The sequence below is a fragment of the Diuraphis noxia genome, unplaced genomic scaffold (genome assembly GCF_037042655.1).
Source record: "Diuraphis noxia isolate RWA-SAM2 unplaced genomic scaffold, SU_Dnox_SAM2 contig0004, whole genome shotgun sequence".
In the NCBI taxonomy this organism is placed as follows: domain Eukaryota; kingdom Metazoa; phylum Arthropoda; class Insecta; order Hemiptera; family Aphididae; genus Diuraphis; species Diuraphis noxia.
This window is the reverse complement of record NW_028301714.1, coordinates 54,681,950-54,701,371: the sequence shown is the minus strand read 5'-3', so window position 1 is coordinate 54,701,371 and position 19,422 is coordinate 54,681,950. Positions and strand designations below refer to the sequence as shown.

Genomic DNA, 19,422 nt, shown 5'->3' with positions numbered 1-19,422 from the left:
ATTGTGTTACTATAGATTCGTCGGGCATACGTGCAATATAGAACATCAAACACAATAATAAACGCATAGGTAATCTCCAATCCGAATAACGCGCGATTCGACGTGGCAACACCGATGGGACTCGCGACCAGACATACATTATTATTTATTACAATATATTGCATATAGATATATATTATTGTTGTGTAGTTATGTAGTTGGATGGAAATTCAGCGAAGATTAGACTGTATAAATCACAATTATTAAATTGACCTAGTTTCGGACTAGAATAGAGCTAAAACGATGAAATTCTATCATAATCGTATAATAATAATATAATCACTGACGGGAGGTGGTCCGAAAATGTGCGTCCACCACACAATCACCGTGCACCGTGCAATGAATGATGACATGCTTTATGATTTATATATTATACTCAAATAATATATTGACGTTATAAATATTTAACATCGTTACAATATTTTGTTCATATAATGTTAAACCTTAAAACTAAGTATTGAAAAAAAAAAAACACGAAGATGCCTCTCATTTAAGTTTTTGAATTTTCACTAAGTATAAAATTTAAATGTTTTAACGTAAATACGTTTAAATACGTGTATTTTGTATAGTTCATAAAATCATAACACAGTGAAATCAATAGTAGAATTGAAAGTAAATAGTAATAAACTAAATAATTATGATACCCAAAATTAATAATAGAATCATTCAAAATTAATTTAATTTAATTCACAATCATTTAATGATTTGTTAAACTTCTCAATATATTAAAACAAATTAAATATCTTTAAATAAAAAAAACACATAGACATAACGATAACATCTTGCAATGCTCCATGTTATTCCTAATTGAAATAAATTCAAATTTCCAAATTTATTCCCTATACTGCTTACACTGTTAGTGAAATGTATAAATCTTATGTATGATTCATACATATAAAAACACAAGATAATTGACGCATCATAAGGATAGCCAAAAATCAAAAAATTAATACATTCTATTTTTTTTCAAAATATATCAAACTTTAAACATTACTCATATACATCTTATCAAAATAGGAATTTGAACAATATGTGCGATAACAAATATAAAATGTAATATTGATATTTTACTGTTGTAGAGATAGTAAGTAGGTAGGTGTAGTAGGTAATAGGTATAAGTAGATAGGTGTTTAACGGATATAATATATAAAAAAAAATTTTCTTAACGTTAGCTAGCTACTTAGAACGGTACCTACGATTACGTTTTATCTTAACCGTACGTTGTTCATATGAGGTACATGTAGATGTATAGATGATACATGTTGTGATGGTATTAAATAATAAATCGATACAGTGAGGATTATTATTACTAACGAATCGTAAAATTGGCCCGATCAAACACGTTTGCCCTTGTACGTTATTATATTATTAATTAATGTACGGACGTCTGGTCGTTATTGTATGGACACCCGTTTTGGACGAGATTATGCGATAATCACTATACACAATAATAATATGATCGTATACTGCACATTACAATATTATTTTGTGCATAATACGTTGCGTAAAGGAAAATACAAATTAAATTCTTATAAATAATTGATAGGGCGGTTGTTCGCCGACCCTTCCGCTGCTATTCTACGTGTATACATAGTGTTCATAGCCCTTAGGTCAACTCATGATATATATATATATATAATAGAGGCTTAATAATGTAAGGCTATTTTATGCCTATGCTAACTTATAGTATTGATAAATCCTAATTTTTTTATGGATTTGTATAGACATATTAGCTTCACATATTTTATATCATTCCCAGACTATTCTACAATATTATATCTATGGTTCGAACTGTAAACTGCATGTATCACATGCATTTAAAATTATTTGAATACTACAAGACGATTTTCGCGAAGTGACTAGATCATTTGTTTTCTTTTTTCCGCCAGCTGCACATATTTTGGCGTGAATATTAAGTTTTGTAAATATTATTATTTTTCCAATTACATGTTAAAAATTACAATACTGTAATATTAATATCATATTCAATATTCATATCCTTGCATCGAACGAAATAAACAGTAAATTATTAAATTTTCATATTATCGCTTTATTCGCTTTGCGTAGTATTCACCGATTATATATTATATATCTACTGTATATTATACATACGACAATACGGCATGTATTTATAATTATATACGATGTAAAATATAGTACCTACTACCTACTGAACTGTAAATACTTATAATATATTTTTAACTTATGCCAAGCGATAAAAGTTGTGTTTTTATTTTATATATAAAAAAAAAATGTATAATAGGTACGTTGTGCGAAATAGATACTGTCGAAAATCGGTGGGCACGGTAATTACGGCGCGCATACGGTGTTTTTAGGTCGCGCCGCCTGGTGCACACTGCTTGGGGGGGAAACGCCGCCGTCACCGGCGCTGCCGCCGGTTGCCCGTGGTCTTGTATAGCTTCTCATATTCCGGCGCTGGCTCATCGACGTCGGGTACCTACCGGCTGGTCATGCGTTGTAGTACGTGAATTTATTGGCGGTGCTCGCGAACGTAGTAGTATTTTATAATATTATAATTTTGTTTTTGGTTTTCGAATTTTTTTTTTAGTTTTCGGTTTCGAATTATATGAATATAACCGTGTACGATATAGAAAAAAAATTATCCCGAGGAAAATTTGTTTTCGTATTTGTATTCAATTTTTTTTAAATTCATTTTTCGTCGGAAAATTTTAAAAATATATAATACCGACTCGTATTGTATTATTATTGTTATAATTATTATTACTATTGCACTTGCGCGCGCGTGCTATACCTAGTGACCGTTTTTCTTAGTGTTTTTCATCAATCGAATATCGTTTTAAACGAATTGTATTAAACACGAGAACGAATAAAAACATAATCGTCGCGATGATCAGTGAAATCGAGGCCAAACCTTTGGACCTACGGGTAAAGTGTGAACCGGACGAGACGAACTCCGAATCAGATGATGCTGAAGATATTAAGCCAATCTACAAGGGTTACAAAAAATGCATCATTAAACAATTCCGTAAGTCTTTCACACGATTTTATAATAATGGACCACGAGTGCTTTTGATGACGCGAGTATACTCGTCATATAAATTTTGCAAGTACCTAACGCATAAAACCGGAAAACATTTCTGTATCATACCGAGTCAAATCTCTTATTTTATTTATTGTATAATATCGTTTACCTGTTACCCTCGACGACCGCGACATAGGGAGATGAGAAAAATACAAAAAAAAACCGAAAAATGCATTAAATAAAAGGATAAAAATATAACTCAACGACGCGAAATTCTTTTGTGCCACCGCGGAGAAAGGCGAAAACAAGGTAACCTGTTAAAGTGGGTCAATCGCGTGTGCACCCTCGTCAGAACCGCGTATATATACGCACTCATCATCGGGTTTTTGTGCGAAATCATTTCCTACACATCTGCCTCCTCGTCTTCGCCGTTTTATTTCAAATAAATATAATATATAGGATCTTTTTTTGGGTATAAAAACACCTTTTACCCGACAAAAACATCCATCCGTTCGTTTTACCCCCATCGGTTTCTCACAAGGATTACATATCGTCGTCGGTTCATGTTTTTTTTCTCTGTGCTGTCAGTATATGTACTAGCTGCAGTATACATATAGTTGGTGAATCTATGCTGTAGTGATTGTATGCACGGCGGAAGTTTCCATATTGTTGGAGCGTTCCGTTTCGTTTATCATTATTTATACGCCTCCCCGAAGTTCTCTTGGCCGTGTGCCAGGCGGTTTTCGCGACGTTTCTCTTGTCCGATCATCAAACACGTTCCGCACAAAAATCACTCGGACAACGTACTTTATCTCTAAAGCGATAAAATGATAATGCTCATTCAAATATAATGTTTTAACGTGGTGCATTTGCGGGGTTTATTGAACCGACGACGTATCGCGTATAAAATATATGCGGATACGAATTTTATTATAATTAGACGACCGCGCGCGTCAAAGAGAATCCAAAATAGTGAAAGTACAATAACGAAACCGTCACCGTATACGCGCGCGCGCGTGTGTGTGTGTATATATATATTTGAACATAGTTGATGTAGTGGCGGGGGTGGGGTCTATGGGGTACCGTCGGCGGAGAAATCGCTGTGGCCTTGAACAATCGGGCGCGTGAAAGTTCACGGCCAGTCGCCCAGGCGTCTTCGTGTCCGCCTCTCGTCCAGGAAGTGTGTGTGCGCGCGTACACGGAGTCCCGGAAATAGGTCACGATTATGGGCGACGACTGCGGCTGTGGCGGTGGCGGCTCCCCTTCGTATCGCATTGGTCATTGTTTTTACACGTTTAAAAAAAATTCCCCGACCGTTTATTGCTATCGTCGATGTTGTCTCACCGCCAGTTTTTCGAATAGGATTTCTAAAGAGTCAAAAAAACCGTACCTATATATCGTAATATAATATACGCCCACGCAAGCCCGTCGTATTATCGTTATTAATTTATTATGTAAATGTGTTCGGGGACCGTACGTAAACTTATTTCGAATCCGTTATTCATTTATCAGGCTCTCACGCCCCTTGCATACCAAAAAAAAAAATACAAAATTTATTTTACAAAAAACTCTGTTTATACTATTACTTAAAGTCAAAGAAGTTTTTGTCCCATTATCCACTAAGTATATGTATGTAGTATATTATTGGGGGTTACATTTTTTTAATTCGATTTGATCAAGATCATTTTTCGAAGAATGATGGTTCTATAAAATATATACAACACATATTTTATAAGGTATAGATTATTAATTTATTATGAACTTTGAGCACACTGTCGTTGGTTAAAATGGAATTTCAGTTAAAAATATTTTCTTCGAAACTCTTTATTTTATAATATATTGTATTTGTGCTTCAGTTTATTTAGATAAAGTATTTTTTTTTGGCTATATACTTAAGTATTTATTATACGAGATTGTACGGTTTTTCATTTTCTCGTTGGTTTTAGAAAATAACTATTGTCTATTATAATATTATGCTCTGTGACTGAATATCATTGTATAATATGCAGGTCCTATACTTAAATGTTAATAAACATATTATTTAAGTAACTACACTAAAAAAAAAGAAAATATCTAATCTAATCTAACCTTTATACATGTACCATACACAATAAGTTGTAACTTCACTCGTTTCTCAGAGTCACCAATGAGCGTACGCAAATTACATGAAGAAAAATTGATCGATATATATATATAATTATTATAACGACAAGACATCGAAAATGCTGAACCGTATACTACGATTCGTTATACGGCAAATCCCAAATTTTTCGCAGAGGATATTAAAAGTTGGGCACAAGAAGAAATATCCATTTTGAATTACAGTGTTCCTTGCGCGCGTGCTTATAATAGATACATATTATATATATATATATAAAAGGAGTCTCAAAGGAGTTCCATCCATTTCGAGTGGACGGTCGGGTAAGCGGGTTTGGTGACGCGGGGTGGCGCTCGTGGTGACTTAAAGTCGGAAGAGAGATCGGAGAGGAGTTGGATATACATATATAACACACAAGCACATATATAGGTCGTGTCGATCGTGGCTGTGACGGGGTGGTTAAGTATACAGAGAGTAAACGACCTTTGTTCGTCCCAGGGCCACGAGCACTTTATCAAGCACACAAAACGTGCGGCTCGTGGCAAACGTAAAAGTCTCCACCCCTTCCGCCTCGCCAACGTACGACGTTAACGCGCCGGGGTCGTCATCCCCAGCGGTCCCGACGCCGCCGTCCGCCGGCGCCCGGCTCACACCCCCATCGTCCCGGCCATTGCGCTGCCGACGCCGCTACAAGGATCGATCACCGGGCGTCTACCCGCGCGTGCGAACCGACCCGTCGCCGTACGATGCCTACATAAAACGATTTACCTCACTCACGTATTTTATATTGTATATATGTTACACCCTTACAGCTTGCGCGACACCGTACTCGATATGATATTATACCCTCGCGCTTAAATTTACGTCATCATATGACTCGATAACTCGCACTATACGTATATATAAGTATATAGTTTGTAATAAATCGTCAGTTCACTTTTATTGTCGCAACACAATATATACTTATGTAAGTTAAACATAATATTTACTTTTCCTCTTAAACCAAATGTATAAAGCGTAGTACGTGTATTTACTAGCTATATCTATATCTGTTATATATTATTCTACACGCGCGTTTGTATATGCAAGCACGGAAATCGAATGAATTTCCGCCGAGTTGGCGAATTCTGACGACGCGCAGCTGCCGTCGGCTCATCACCGCCGTTTTAACTCGCAAAACAAGGTCGTTTTCACTTTTGCTCCCATTTACATATTATTTTATTATAATTATGTATATTTTATTATAATTATTACGACCCCGCAACCAATTTTCCTGGTTTAACCTTTTTGCGATAGGATATCGACGATCGGTACCTACATGATGGCTGCCACGGGTAATTGTTGTGTGATGCGTTTAGTTACAATAATTCAGAGGGTGTCGAACGTCCTCGCTTAAATATTAATATGTATTGACGAGTTTTTTTTTTATAATACGTTCAACATTATTCGTCAGTAGCGACGACGCTTTCCGGGCACCGGTTGAATGGGCCGGCGCGTGGCGCGGCAGGCGGACAGTACAAAATCAGCTGTTATCGATTGCCGGCCAAAAACGCCTCGCTCGAAGGGTAGTGCAGGTGGGGGTCAGTGGGGTAGGTGGTGGCGTCGGCGTCGACGGTTTGGTTATAGCACGCCACGTCTGTCTCCGGTGCGTCTGACCCGCGTGCGTGAAAATAGGGCGAGGGCGGAACGCAGCCTTGAGACTAGCGTCTGCCCGCCGTCACCGTCCGCCCGTCTGCTCATCCACCCTGTGGCACGCGTCTACACACTCTGGCGGGGGGGGGGGCGATTGCTGAAAACTCCCACGCAAAAGTCGTTCCAGTGAAAGTCCGCTGGCCGAGTTGTGTATATAACTATACATGTAGATTGTGCCATTGCAGTGGTGATATGCGGGGTATTGCGAAACGTCTTTCGCGTATATGACCCAGTCGGCATTTCCGATTTACGACGACGATTGTAATAATGTTATCCATATAATAATGTCGTATAGTTGTTATTATTCACGATATTGCTGCTGCAGTATTATTACTATATTGCACATTGATATTATAACCAAGTATTAACAACATCTATACAATATTATGGTTTTATTAGCACACAGCCCCTTGCACTACGTTTTATAGTAACAGTAGAAATTTAATATTAGTATGACGCTTTTTTCGGAAATGTCAATATAATAAATAATAATAAAGTAAAATCGTTTTCCGGACTTGAGTTTGTTAAAATTAGCAATAATAATTTTAAAATATAAATATAAAATCTTCATAAATTGCTTTTTTTAAAGTACTTGATAGTTGATACTGTATTTTAAGTGCGGTGCACTTAGACCAGCGTCGACATCTCGCGACGTATAATAAATCGAAAATACTTAAATAACGTAACGATGCCGACAACCTGCTTGCTGCTGCACATAGTCCTCGCAGCGTAGACTTGTATAAATTAAAATATTATAGATTATTATATTACACATATAACCTATAGGTGTACGACGGGACCGACGGGGCGTTTCTTCTCGTCCGTGTATACATAACGTCCTATCACATAATAATAATATACGAGACAGAGAATTGGGTCAGACGCGCGCGCCATAAGGTTTAATTTTTTTGCCGCCGCCGCCGCTTCCCTCTGCAGCCCGCGTGCGGCCGTCGGTCCATGATCCTTCCTAAAACACCGATATTATAATATGTAAATTCAAATGTGGTGTTTATATCACTGCAGCATTATCGTTATTCGCGTGAACTACTTAGACGCCACAACCAGATGGTTATGTTATATTATAGAGTTGCGTAACCGCATTGTCAAAAAAAAAAAACCAACAAACAGCATTAAAACAACACGACGGGCGTGGATTGTGTCGTGGTTCGCCGCGTCCCTATCGTCGTCGTCGTCGTCGTCGGTGGCGTGTCGCAACATCATAATAACCGATCCGTTCTTATATAATTTCATCGTCTTTTTAGCATTATAATATAATAGTTTTATTATCTCACCGCGGCATTGCAGTGCAATGATTTGTATTTTAATAAATTATTATATTGGTATACGCGAATATTCCACCGACGGACAACAACTGCCGAGTCTCATTGAAAGAAAAAAAACGCTTAACGCCAAAATATATTAAAATAATTACCCATACTACTGTAACGTTTGTTACATCATTACTTTTATTTTATAAACATAATATGTACAATAGGTACATATTATATATGCATCTTACATATATAGCATGTACATTATGCTGACCAGATATTAAGCCCCTCCTCTCTTGTCGTTCATGTATACGACAAGCTACGATCAAATACTAATATACCTATAAGAAAACGGCAGTTCTCTATGATTAATATCACGTAAACTTAAACTCTGAGACTTAGTTTGTAAGTAATATAATAAACATTATTGACAATTATTTAGATCAATCTACATTTATTATTGTTATGTTAAAATCCTAAATACCATTTGTACTCTCAGCCTACGGTTAAAATGTATTCAAAAGAAACACGATAATATTCATATATCATCGTCCCGTCGCGACGTTTTTCGAATTCATTACGGTTTCGGTTTTTTTCCTAATACACGCGCGGGCTGGTTACGTAAATCCATACATAATATAGGTAATATACGTTACGTTGCGTATAATATTATGTACGACAAAATAATACCAGAACAAGATTTATTATTATGTTTATTGACGTCGTGGTCTGCTTCAGAATTCCCTAAACCGATATCCTTTTCAACCCCAAGGCCGTAGCGAGACATTTACGAGCATGAGGCCATAGACCTCAAACCCTTACGATGGGACTATTATGTTATATTATCGTCGACGATGTAATATAAAACAAATAGTATACAGAGATAATAATATGTGGGTCAAACGCGTACGACAATTGGTCACATCCCTTTTTCTTTCTTATACGTCACATATTATTATTAAGTTGCGGTATCCCATAATATGCGTGTATTCTTAAGACTTCTTCTTCAAACATTTATTGGTTTCGGTCAATTTAACCGCGTTAAGAAAGAATATATTATTATATTATATTATACACACGTGTTACGACAGTTTAGTACATGGGGAAAAGAGTTTAAAAAAAACTGTCTACAATAGTGATTTAGTCCCTTACAAGTACATGACCCAATTCCAAGACAACAGTTGGTCACGGGTATTTTTTTTTACGGTCGGCGTGTTTCTTTTTCGGGTCTAAGGGCGTTTGACCTAGTTTCGTATTCGTCGTGTGTAACGCACGCTGATGGATCGTCCTCCCACACGTTTATTTTCAGGTTAGAAAGAATCAGAATTTTTCGTTCTTTCATTCTTTTTTTTTTTACTCTTCTTTTTTATTCGTTTTTTTTTCATTTTTTTACCCGATGCCAAAACACACGCTGACCCGATTGCCACTAGAAATTGTTTTCGCCCACTGTTATCTGGCATAGATTTTCCGGTCCCTTTTTGGTGGGGGCTATACTGCTACACAATAATAGATATATATAATACAATTATATATATATAAGCCGTCCAAGGCTAAGACTCCGGGGAACAAAATATAAGTACACCATGCAATGAGAAAAAAACTCTCACACACAAACGCATGGACAATGTTTTTTTATATACGGCAATGGCCGTAATTTTAAAATCGCTTGATGTAATACATAGATAATAATAATATTTAATATTTCGATTTGCAGCCAATGTCACGACGACATAAAGGTAGGCCAAACGAAAAATTAATGACAAAAAAAAACATTACACTGAAAGACAAAACGTACAATATATAGCATCGACTTCCGACACCGATGCTATTATGATAATCTATACATAGATATAATAGGATTTAATATTATAATGACGTGTATACTCGATAAAATACGTGCTAGTGGAGCGGACGAAATGTGCGCGTTGTGCGAGTTATAAACATTGAAAGTGGATTCGTTTTCAAAACGACCGCCTTGTGTGTGTGTATATTTACTGTAAAGTGTATACATATATAGATGTATACCGGAACAAATGCGAAATTCACCGTCGTCACTTTCTTTGTTCCGGATTGAGTGTTTATGAGGTGACCGAAAAAAAATCATCAGCGATCTAATTTTCACTATCGGTAATATTAATAAATATTATAATATAATTACAACCGATTAACTTATTATAATACGTTTAGTGTATAATGTGGGGAGGGATCTTTATCGATTGTTCATAACATTTGATACCAACTATATATATCCTATTGTTGTGTACACATTTAATAATAGCTAGTTAAGTACTATATAATGATAAATATATATCCGACGGTAGTGTATATATTATTAGAATATATACGCTCTTGCGTTTGCGGGGGAGACGTGTCTTTTGGGAAGCAGGTGAAAATGTGGGTCAAGGAAACGATGTGGCAACCGTGTGGCGGTGGCCGCGGCGCCTCAACCCACTTTCCCTTCCGGTGCCTTATCTGCCGGTCAATTATTCCCCCTCGCGTCTGCAACCTCACCTCTACCGCGACCATCCATCCCGACCGTAAATCCTGGCGGTGAGGGTCGCTACGGTGTCGGGACCTAAGTGTGTGCGATATATAATATGACGTCGGTGACGGGGGCGTTGCCTATGTATGTATTTTTATCGAATCGAATTATATTTTATATTTTATTAATCATAATATAATTAAAATACAAATACGGGCTTATGAAAAAATCGAAACAAGAGATGCTAAAACTAACATTAAATGGCACAATAAAAATCATATTAATTATATACTATAATTAAATATATATTGGGAAACGTTATGGCTAATACCTACGTGATGTAGCCGTTCTCAATGAAATGCCATCTAATCGTAATATATTGTAGCCGCATGGTCACCGTGCTGCACTTATATTCTTCATAATACCTTTGACTACTTATAATATAATAATAATATTATGCATGTGCACGTTTGTAGTACCTAACGCAAATGTTCTTTTGTCGATACAGGTAATGAAAAAGACGAAAACATCGACTTCTTGGATCACCTCCGGATCGCCGGTAACGGTGGTATAGGAAACCAGGGAGCAGCCGACCATCTGCCTCCCAGACAACAGTTGTCATTCGCCCTGCCGCACGGATTCCATCACGCTGGTGAGTTTTCGATAGTCATAATTTAATATTGTAAGAATGATCATTATCTTATAAATAAAATATTTCATAAATACAAAATATGTAGGTCAATAGGCGTAGGTCACTCGGACTATAGGTAATAGGTACCTATTCTATTAAATGGCTGAATATTATCGTATAAACTATAATAACCATTGTCTACAAATATGCTGCCAAAATCAAAACTGATGCTCATAGCGACATCAAATCTCATAAACTATTACGTCGCATCGTTTCCACAATAATATGATTCACAATCTTGACGGGCGTAGTGTTCGCATAATATTATACTATATTATTATACAGCATTATTACGATTTCGTTTCGTTAAAACGACGCGCAGCTGTGTCGTCACAACGTCTCGTCGTCGTGACCTAAATCTGCCAGGCGAAGCGCGTGCACACCTATAATAAATCAATGCATATGTTTAAGCAATATAATGTATATATAGGTACCACTTCGACCAGTGACTTTCTATTGTTTACACCGCAGTGGCGACATTATTCCGACTCGCGCATAACATTATGTCTATTTATACTCTTTACTTAGAATGTATGAACACGGCTGCCGCGTCGCGAGACCGGAAGAGCCGGTTCGAAGAAAGTCCGTTTTCACTTTGCGATTTGGAAGTTTCCGGTACATATTTATACATCGACGCGATCTTTTGCTATCTGATTTTTCTTCGGAGCGTTAAACTCGCAACGATACCAATAATAATTTATCATAATATATGAACTCGTTTGCACTATTATATATGTTACCTATATAATTTATTCGTTTGGTCGATCGATATTAGGATTTCATTTAGACAGATAACTTTATTATAGTACGCATACATATAAATATTCAATATTATAATACAGCAATTATTATAATATATTTAATATTAATTATCTTTGTCTGCGTTCGTAAAACTATATTATATTATTATTATTAAATTTATCATAATACATAATATATAGTTCTATTGTCCTGCAGACGGCGTTATATATTTTATCAGAAAAATATCCATCGGCACTTCGTCATGATTTGATAATATAAAATGTTTAATTTATAATAATACTAAACGCCGTATGTGTGTCAAACGTCACGTTCAATATAGTATATAACGCGTTTTTACAGCCAATTATATACTCGAGAGGCCTTGAAACCCAAGAAACACCATGATTCGTTTACATGATTTTCTCGCCAAATAGTTTCGTAAAAATAAAATTTCACTTTTGCATCGTGTATTTTTAACGAATATTCTAAAGACGTGCAATGACTAAAACGCAGTATTGTTTAATGCCGATTTCCTCGACCCCGCCAACCGAACATTATATGCGTTATAGGCATCAGAAAGATGGTTTATATCGTTAAATTCGGTTCCCATCGGCGCACTCCGGGAAAACAATACTATATAACCCGCCCCTACTCCTTGTCCTGATCGGTAATATTCGACGGTTCGACGGAAACCACTGGGTATATATATATATGTTTATTATTACTATTATTATTTCCATTATTCGCAGGGTCGATCAAAAATCGTCTTCTGCGGCACACACCCCTGCCGCACGTAACGGCGATTATCGTGCTTGCCTACAATAAAGAATTTTGACCACTGGTCATTCCTTGGGAATCGTCGGTTATATAATAATATTACAATATTGTATGCGTTCATTATATATATTTCGCGCGGCGGTCAAACCCGTTCGACCGCTGGACGATGGTCAATATCGATGAGGGATATGAACAGCCCGTGATATCGTTTCTTCGATACCCCTTCCGCCGTGGTCAGCGGACCATGTTTTGGTACACGATGTGGACATCACCGGACACGACCGGTATAATAATATAGGTATACACCCCGGAAACCGGTTCTCCTCCCCCTGACTATTGTTCGGCCGCGGAGTGCATAAAGTGCAACAAAGTTTGCATATAAAATATGCGATTAAATTATAAGTGTGTTTGTGATATGTGTATATACGGCGCAGATCGCACACACCTGGAATTATTTTTGATTTCAATGCGGGACGATCTGTTGTATAGCTAGTGATAGGTACTTAAAGTAAAATAAAAAAAAAAACTGAAATTGAATAGGAATAATAATTCCGAGTGCACACAATTTACTGAAATTACGACATTCCATTATTCCAAATAGTTATTATTAAAATATACAAATATAGCAATATAAAAATTCAAACGATCTGCATCAATATTACAACCAATAAAAATATAAGTACATATAAAGTATATAACTTTTAGAAAAATTCTTAATTATTATTTAACTATAAATTTTCCGTAAACGTTGATGTTTCCTGGAGTATTGCATATTATATTGTATCATAAGATAAGAAAGCTCTTATATAATATATATATATATATATATGTATATATTATAATGTACATATTAAAAACGCAATTGTTGTCTTGGCAGATTTCTTTCAAACATAATTTCCATAGTTGTTTACGATCGCTATATATACGAATAATAGTGCTCATCGGTCAGTTTGATATTCGGTTGCGACCTTTGACATAACGGACATACAAAATAATAAATTACTACCGATTTATTTCCCGTCGTTCAGCTGTTGTTAAAAAAAAAATCGGTTTTATAGGTATAGGTTTATGGGAAAGGTCATCGGTCTCCCCTTATATGTGTATATATGTAGATGGCCGATGGTCAGTCGCTGCCAACTGACCATCGGAACCAACGCGAAAAACAGGTTCCTATTATAATCCCTTAGGATTGAAATATTCAACGACCTCCGAGAATCAGCTTTTTTTTTTGTTCTCCAAGGCAAATAGTTGATGACGAACACGTTAAACGGAAAAAAAAACCATAAAATCGTGTCATTGTCGCCGCAAAGACGTAGTGTAAAACAATATACCCCCCGGAATCGGAAACCACATAATAATAAATGTTTAATATGCAGACATGTAGATGTAACGATTTTAAGTCAATAGATCTGGGTCGACAGCATTTAATATATTTTAGGCACTCGGAAAAAAAAGAACCTCTAAATTCGTCATTGAAAAATCCTTTAGACATTGCGATGGGTTATTTGAGATTCAGACGGAAAAAAATTTTTGAACTCAACAGTTATATAATATGTATTTTGTGTGTACAAAAATGAACGACGTTACTTTATTATTATTATTGGACGTGTCGCATTTCAAAACACGTCATTGAATTCGGTTTTAAAAAATGATATGGTCTATCGCACTATGTCTTAATAAACTTTGCGAGCAAGTATAAACGTGCTTGGTTGATTTTATATTATATATCACATAAATACAAGAAACGGCAAACAGCATAACATCTACATACCTAGTGTATATACGGTTGTGGGCGTATTGCCGGAACCGGATGTCCGTTGAAATTAAAGAACATTTATTATATTGTATAACGACCTACGGCGTATGTCTGTAGTATAATATAAACTCTTGAAAATGATTCATGTACTCTGAGTACCTTTACCTATGCGTACGACTCGTATGATAACTAATACCGATTAGTACCTAATTAGTAATTACTAATTAGTTAAACTTATAGTTAACTGATTAAATTTTACTCATTTATCATTATACTATCTTTGATAACATATAGTAACAATACCTAACAATCAAATTTGAATAGTTTTCACTTTTCAGTTTTTAGTTTCAACGATTTATTTAAAATCGTCCTAATATAATAAAAGATAATAGATTGTAGTCACTAAACTATTATGAATTATGATATTCTCAAATTCACACGTGGTTTTATTTTTCATATTTTTGATATCGAAACAGAAATATAATAATATTTAAACTTTGATTACCAGCCCCGTCTACGAAATTGCAGAACGCAATGTAAACTACAATAAATATAACCATTATAAGAATATGCATAGTACATTAAGTAGGAAAGTGTGTCTATGCATGCGTTAATTACATTCTATTTTGTTTTTAACGTCAAATTTAAATTTAAAGCCGCAAATCATATTAATATTCTATAATATGTATTATAGTTCCGCAGTCCATGTTTTTATAACGTTGTGGTTTCGAAGGTTTTTCTAAAATAAACGGATCCGTCTGGGTGATCTTGGTATTATGTATTGTAATGCGTACCAATATTAAATATTTTAGAAAAAAGAAATACACGCGACAATAATATAATAACAATAATTTATGAGAACATATAATAATAACGATTAAATGTCACTGTCGTCGGTCAGTCGGTTTCGTAAGTCAAAATCGTATGTTTTATTAATATTGCAAGGCGATAAAAATCTGTCGACGTCCCACAAAAACAACTACAATGTCGTCGTCATTTCGGTCGTCGCGCACAACTACCCATCGTGACGTAATACTCAGCGCAGAACGAACCGCGGGTGCTGCACAAGCACATCCGCAAGTTTTTTTACGATTAGTTTTTCTTTAATTTATAGGTCATGTGTGTTCCTTAATTATATATATATATATATTTTTTTTATTGTTTACACCTAGTGTTTCCTGTCGGCGGTCGCGAAAAACTCGCCGGTCGTAACTATTCGTCATCAATAACAATAATAATAATAATATTAATAACCGCTCTTTGGTGGCGGTAGCACACCATCCCTCGCGTATTGGATTTCCGACGAAAACATCAGAATTATGAAAACATCTGTGTGTTTACGTGCACGAGCATTGTCCGCGAAGTTGTTTTCGCAATATGCGCGCGCGCCAAACCCTTTCGTCGCAACCGTACATAAATACAAATAATAAAGCCGCAGAAGCAGCAGGCGTCGGTCCCATTGAAATTGCGCAAAGAGCGACACGCGCCACCGGTTTCCACAAAAGTGTCAAAAACCCTACACCGAATGATAAAACCCTTTTATATATAACATTGCTGCTACAGTGTATTATATTATGAACGCGCAATAATTGCGTCGTAGAAATGACAGCCGTCTAACCCTTTGCACGAAAAAAGGGTGGAAATGCCCCAAAAATCACACCGACCACGTATAATATGACGGTGGCTGCGAGTGCACCGCGGGACGATGAGAGGGACTACTGCAGGTGAACACTATGATCGTTGCCGTCGTTCAGCTGTATATACATATACATATAACGCACGTGATTGCACAACGACCCGCGCAGATGAGGATGTACTCGCACGACGACAACAAAGAGAAGAACCTACGTCACCCTTTTTGGGTCGAAATTCCGCGTTTTCAGCACAAAAAAAAAGTATAATAATATTATATTATATAATGTCTTTGACGCGGCAAAAAAAAAAAAAATAATTCGGAAAAGAGGAAAAAAAGAGTTGTACGCACATTACAGCAGCAGCAGCTGCTCTACAGGGTACGTTTCCCTCACGGCCCCTTAAATAGGCATACACACCGCGTAAATTTTATTGATATTATATCATTGTTATTATTATAATCCCGTGGATTACGCCTTTTCGCGCGGTCCGTCGATGAGTTATTATATCGTTTCCCGGGGACGCAGGCGATCATATTATCGTTTATATATATTATATCATTTTTTTTTCGCTTTTCGGAATGTTCTCCGCTGATTCAGAGTAAAATCGAAAGACTCGTGTAAAACCGAGGAAAAAAACCGACGCGCGATGTAGAGAAACTCCCAAGGTCTCGGCGTGGGGTCAGTGAATTTATACGCTCGCCGAACCGGTTTCGCCGTCGTCAGACTCTCCTGGAACGGCGAAGACTTGCGCGGGCCCGAAGAAGAGGCGTAGTAACTATAGGAAGCGTATTATACTGTGGTGGTGGTGGTCGTTGTCGTCGTCGTTATAGTCATATAGCAGTCGTCATCCGGCTGCTTCTTCCTGCTTTTGTCTGTAACGGTCGCGGCGGCGGCCGCCGCCGTTTCCTATACAATATAAAACACTCGCGCATAATAATTATTATACTTAACATATCAACAATGTCGTCACGGTTCGCACCATCACCGTATAAGACTGATAAATAGCCTCTTCTCGGACGTATCACGAAATTACAATATTATACTGTAATAATAATAATAAAAAATGATATACGGTGTAAGCGAATATAGAGAGGAATACAAAATATGTAGAAGGGACGCGTAATCATTGTCCGTCATCGTCCGTCGTCCGGGGGACTTACTCGCGGACACGATGACTAATGGCGATGACCACCGCGTGTGATCTACACCTGTGCCGCCGACGTGGCATTTGCATGGGACCCGGTCGGCCGGTCTGAGCTACTGGCTAGTCGTCGACGACGCCCGTCAATCCGCCGCAGTGATTAATGGATCTATTTCGCGTGTTTAATCGGCTGAAACCCGTTTCCGTCTCGTCCAAACCTTTTTCTCTGTAATATATGATCGTTTACACTCAACGGTCATAACTGACGTATGAATAACTATGTACTATAGGGATTATTAAAGGGAATTTCCGCAGCCGTCGTGTCTCTCGTATTATTTTCTTTCTTTTCCGGGTGCGTTTCTCAACAGTGACGGACACCATTATATAGGCATAATTATATACAGACGGTACCACCATGTCGGAGAGGTTGTAGCCCTCATAATTTCTCCTTATTAATCCACATGGTTTTCACACATATAATTTTTCTGTCATTTAGATTTACAAATACAAAATTAGCTTAATTGTTTATTGCAAAAGAAGATTGGTTCTCATTTGAATTAAAAAAGTTAGTACCACCAGGACACTTCTATTAAGTAATGGTTAGTATACAACAAATCCTAGCATTTGCAAAATTTGAGAAATAGTCTTACAGGATACATACTCGTTCTCAGCCAATGTTATGCCTAAAATTGAAAAAAAACATTTTTCATGTCTTATTATCCAATATATAATTGAGGGTCAAGCCACATAGTTGCGCCTAGTACAAACACAATCGAGTATAATATAGCACATAAAACTACACGAGTTATTATGAGTGTTATATTATTATTATCTTTATACTTCGTTAGACCGTTGACTCGTTAACATATTGCTACGCTGTCGAAAAATAAAAATTATTCAATATATAGGTATTTTCGTGTAAACTGGACGTATTGTTTATACTATATTATATTTATATTTATTCTGTACATATATTATTTAACGTCGGTATATCCGATTGTTTACGAAAAACCTCGTGTTCTATCTCAACCGGCGTAAAATAGCAAAAAATAAATAAATAATGATATAACATCGTTGGAAATTAGCGGTGAACCAGATATTGTTAACGTATATATATGTATATATAGTTATACATTTGCAAAATGTGTATTTAACAGCTGATGTGTATAATAATAAACATAAATTCTGTAGTGGATTTCGTAACGCGCCGCGAATTTTACGACACTGTTTAGCGCACAAATCGACTTGGTCAAACGCCTAAAAATAAAAACCGATTGTACTCGTAACATTTATTTTTTAACTAACCATATCACATTCATAAAAATGATAAATATAATTTACAATATTAAATCATAGTATGCCTATAATGATATGTATTAGGTATGTATATTAAATATGTGCACAGTGCGCACGACACGCGTCAAATATTGTATTAGGTTATAACACTTATAACAATAAATTACGTTACGTGTCAGTATTATACACACACGTGTTGATTAAATATTATCACTCCGCGTATTGACAATAAATCGAGAATTTAATCTGCTGGTCAACGAGGACCCCAGAAACCCGTCGTCATCAAACGTCGTAAAACAAAATTATGATATTATTTCACCCGAACAACTACCACCGGCGAGACGGTCTTATTTTTTTCACTTAAATAATAATATAATTTTTCTAACTTATTAGTTATTATTATTAAAGTAAGAAGTAAGAATTGTTAGGGAAAACATATTTTAATTACGACACGAATCCGACAGTCTTAAGTTACGACTCGTAACAGGTTATAATATTATATAGATATAGATACAAAGTTTTATATTGCAGTTTGCCGCCTACACGTTTTGAATTAATACTGTCCCGACCTAACACAACCAGTCCGCGACTATTATTATGGTATACACTTGCCTGTATACCTATTAATATCATATTAATTATTCTATATATATATTGTAATATTATTACTGTTCTATTATTGTTTATATACTTTTTGTAATTGCCGTTTGGCATAAATAAAAAAAAAATATATATATATAGTATTCGTATTACGAGTATTTGAAATACATATTATATTCTGTAGAGTTGGGCAAATTAAT

At 36.1% G+C, this 19,422-nt stretch overlaps 1 protein-coding gene across 3 annotated transcripts in view; it reads left to right on the top strand.

Annotated features, from left to right (window-relative positions):
• Positions 1–19,422, top strand: part of LOC107173361 (uncharacterized) — a 121,257-nt gene that overhangs the window by 89,083 nt on the left and 12,752 nt on the right. For all 3 annotated transcript variants that reach the window (XM_089225699.1, XM_089225701.1, XM_089225700.1), the window contains one exon: positions 11,095–11,238. In XM_089225699.1, coding sequence (XP_089081825.1) covers positions 11,095–11,238 — 144 coding nt within the window. The remainder of the gene's footprint in view (positions 1–11,094; positions 11,239–19,422) is intronic.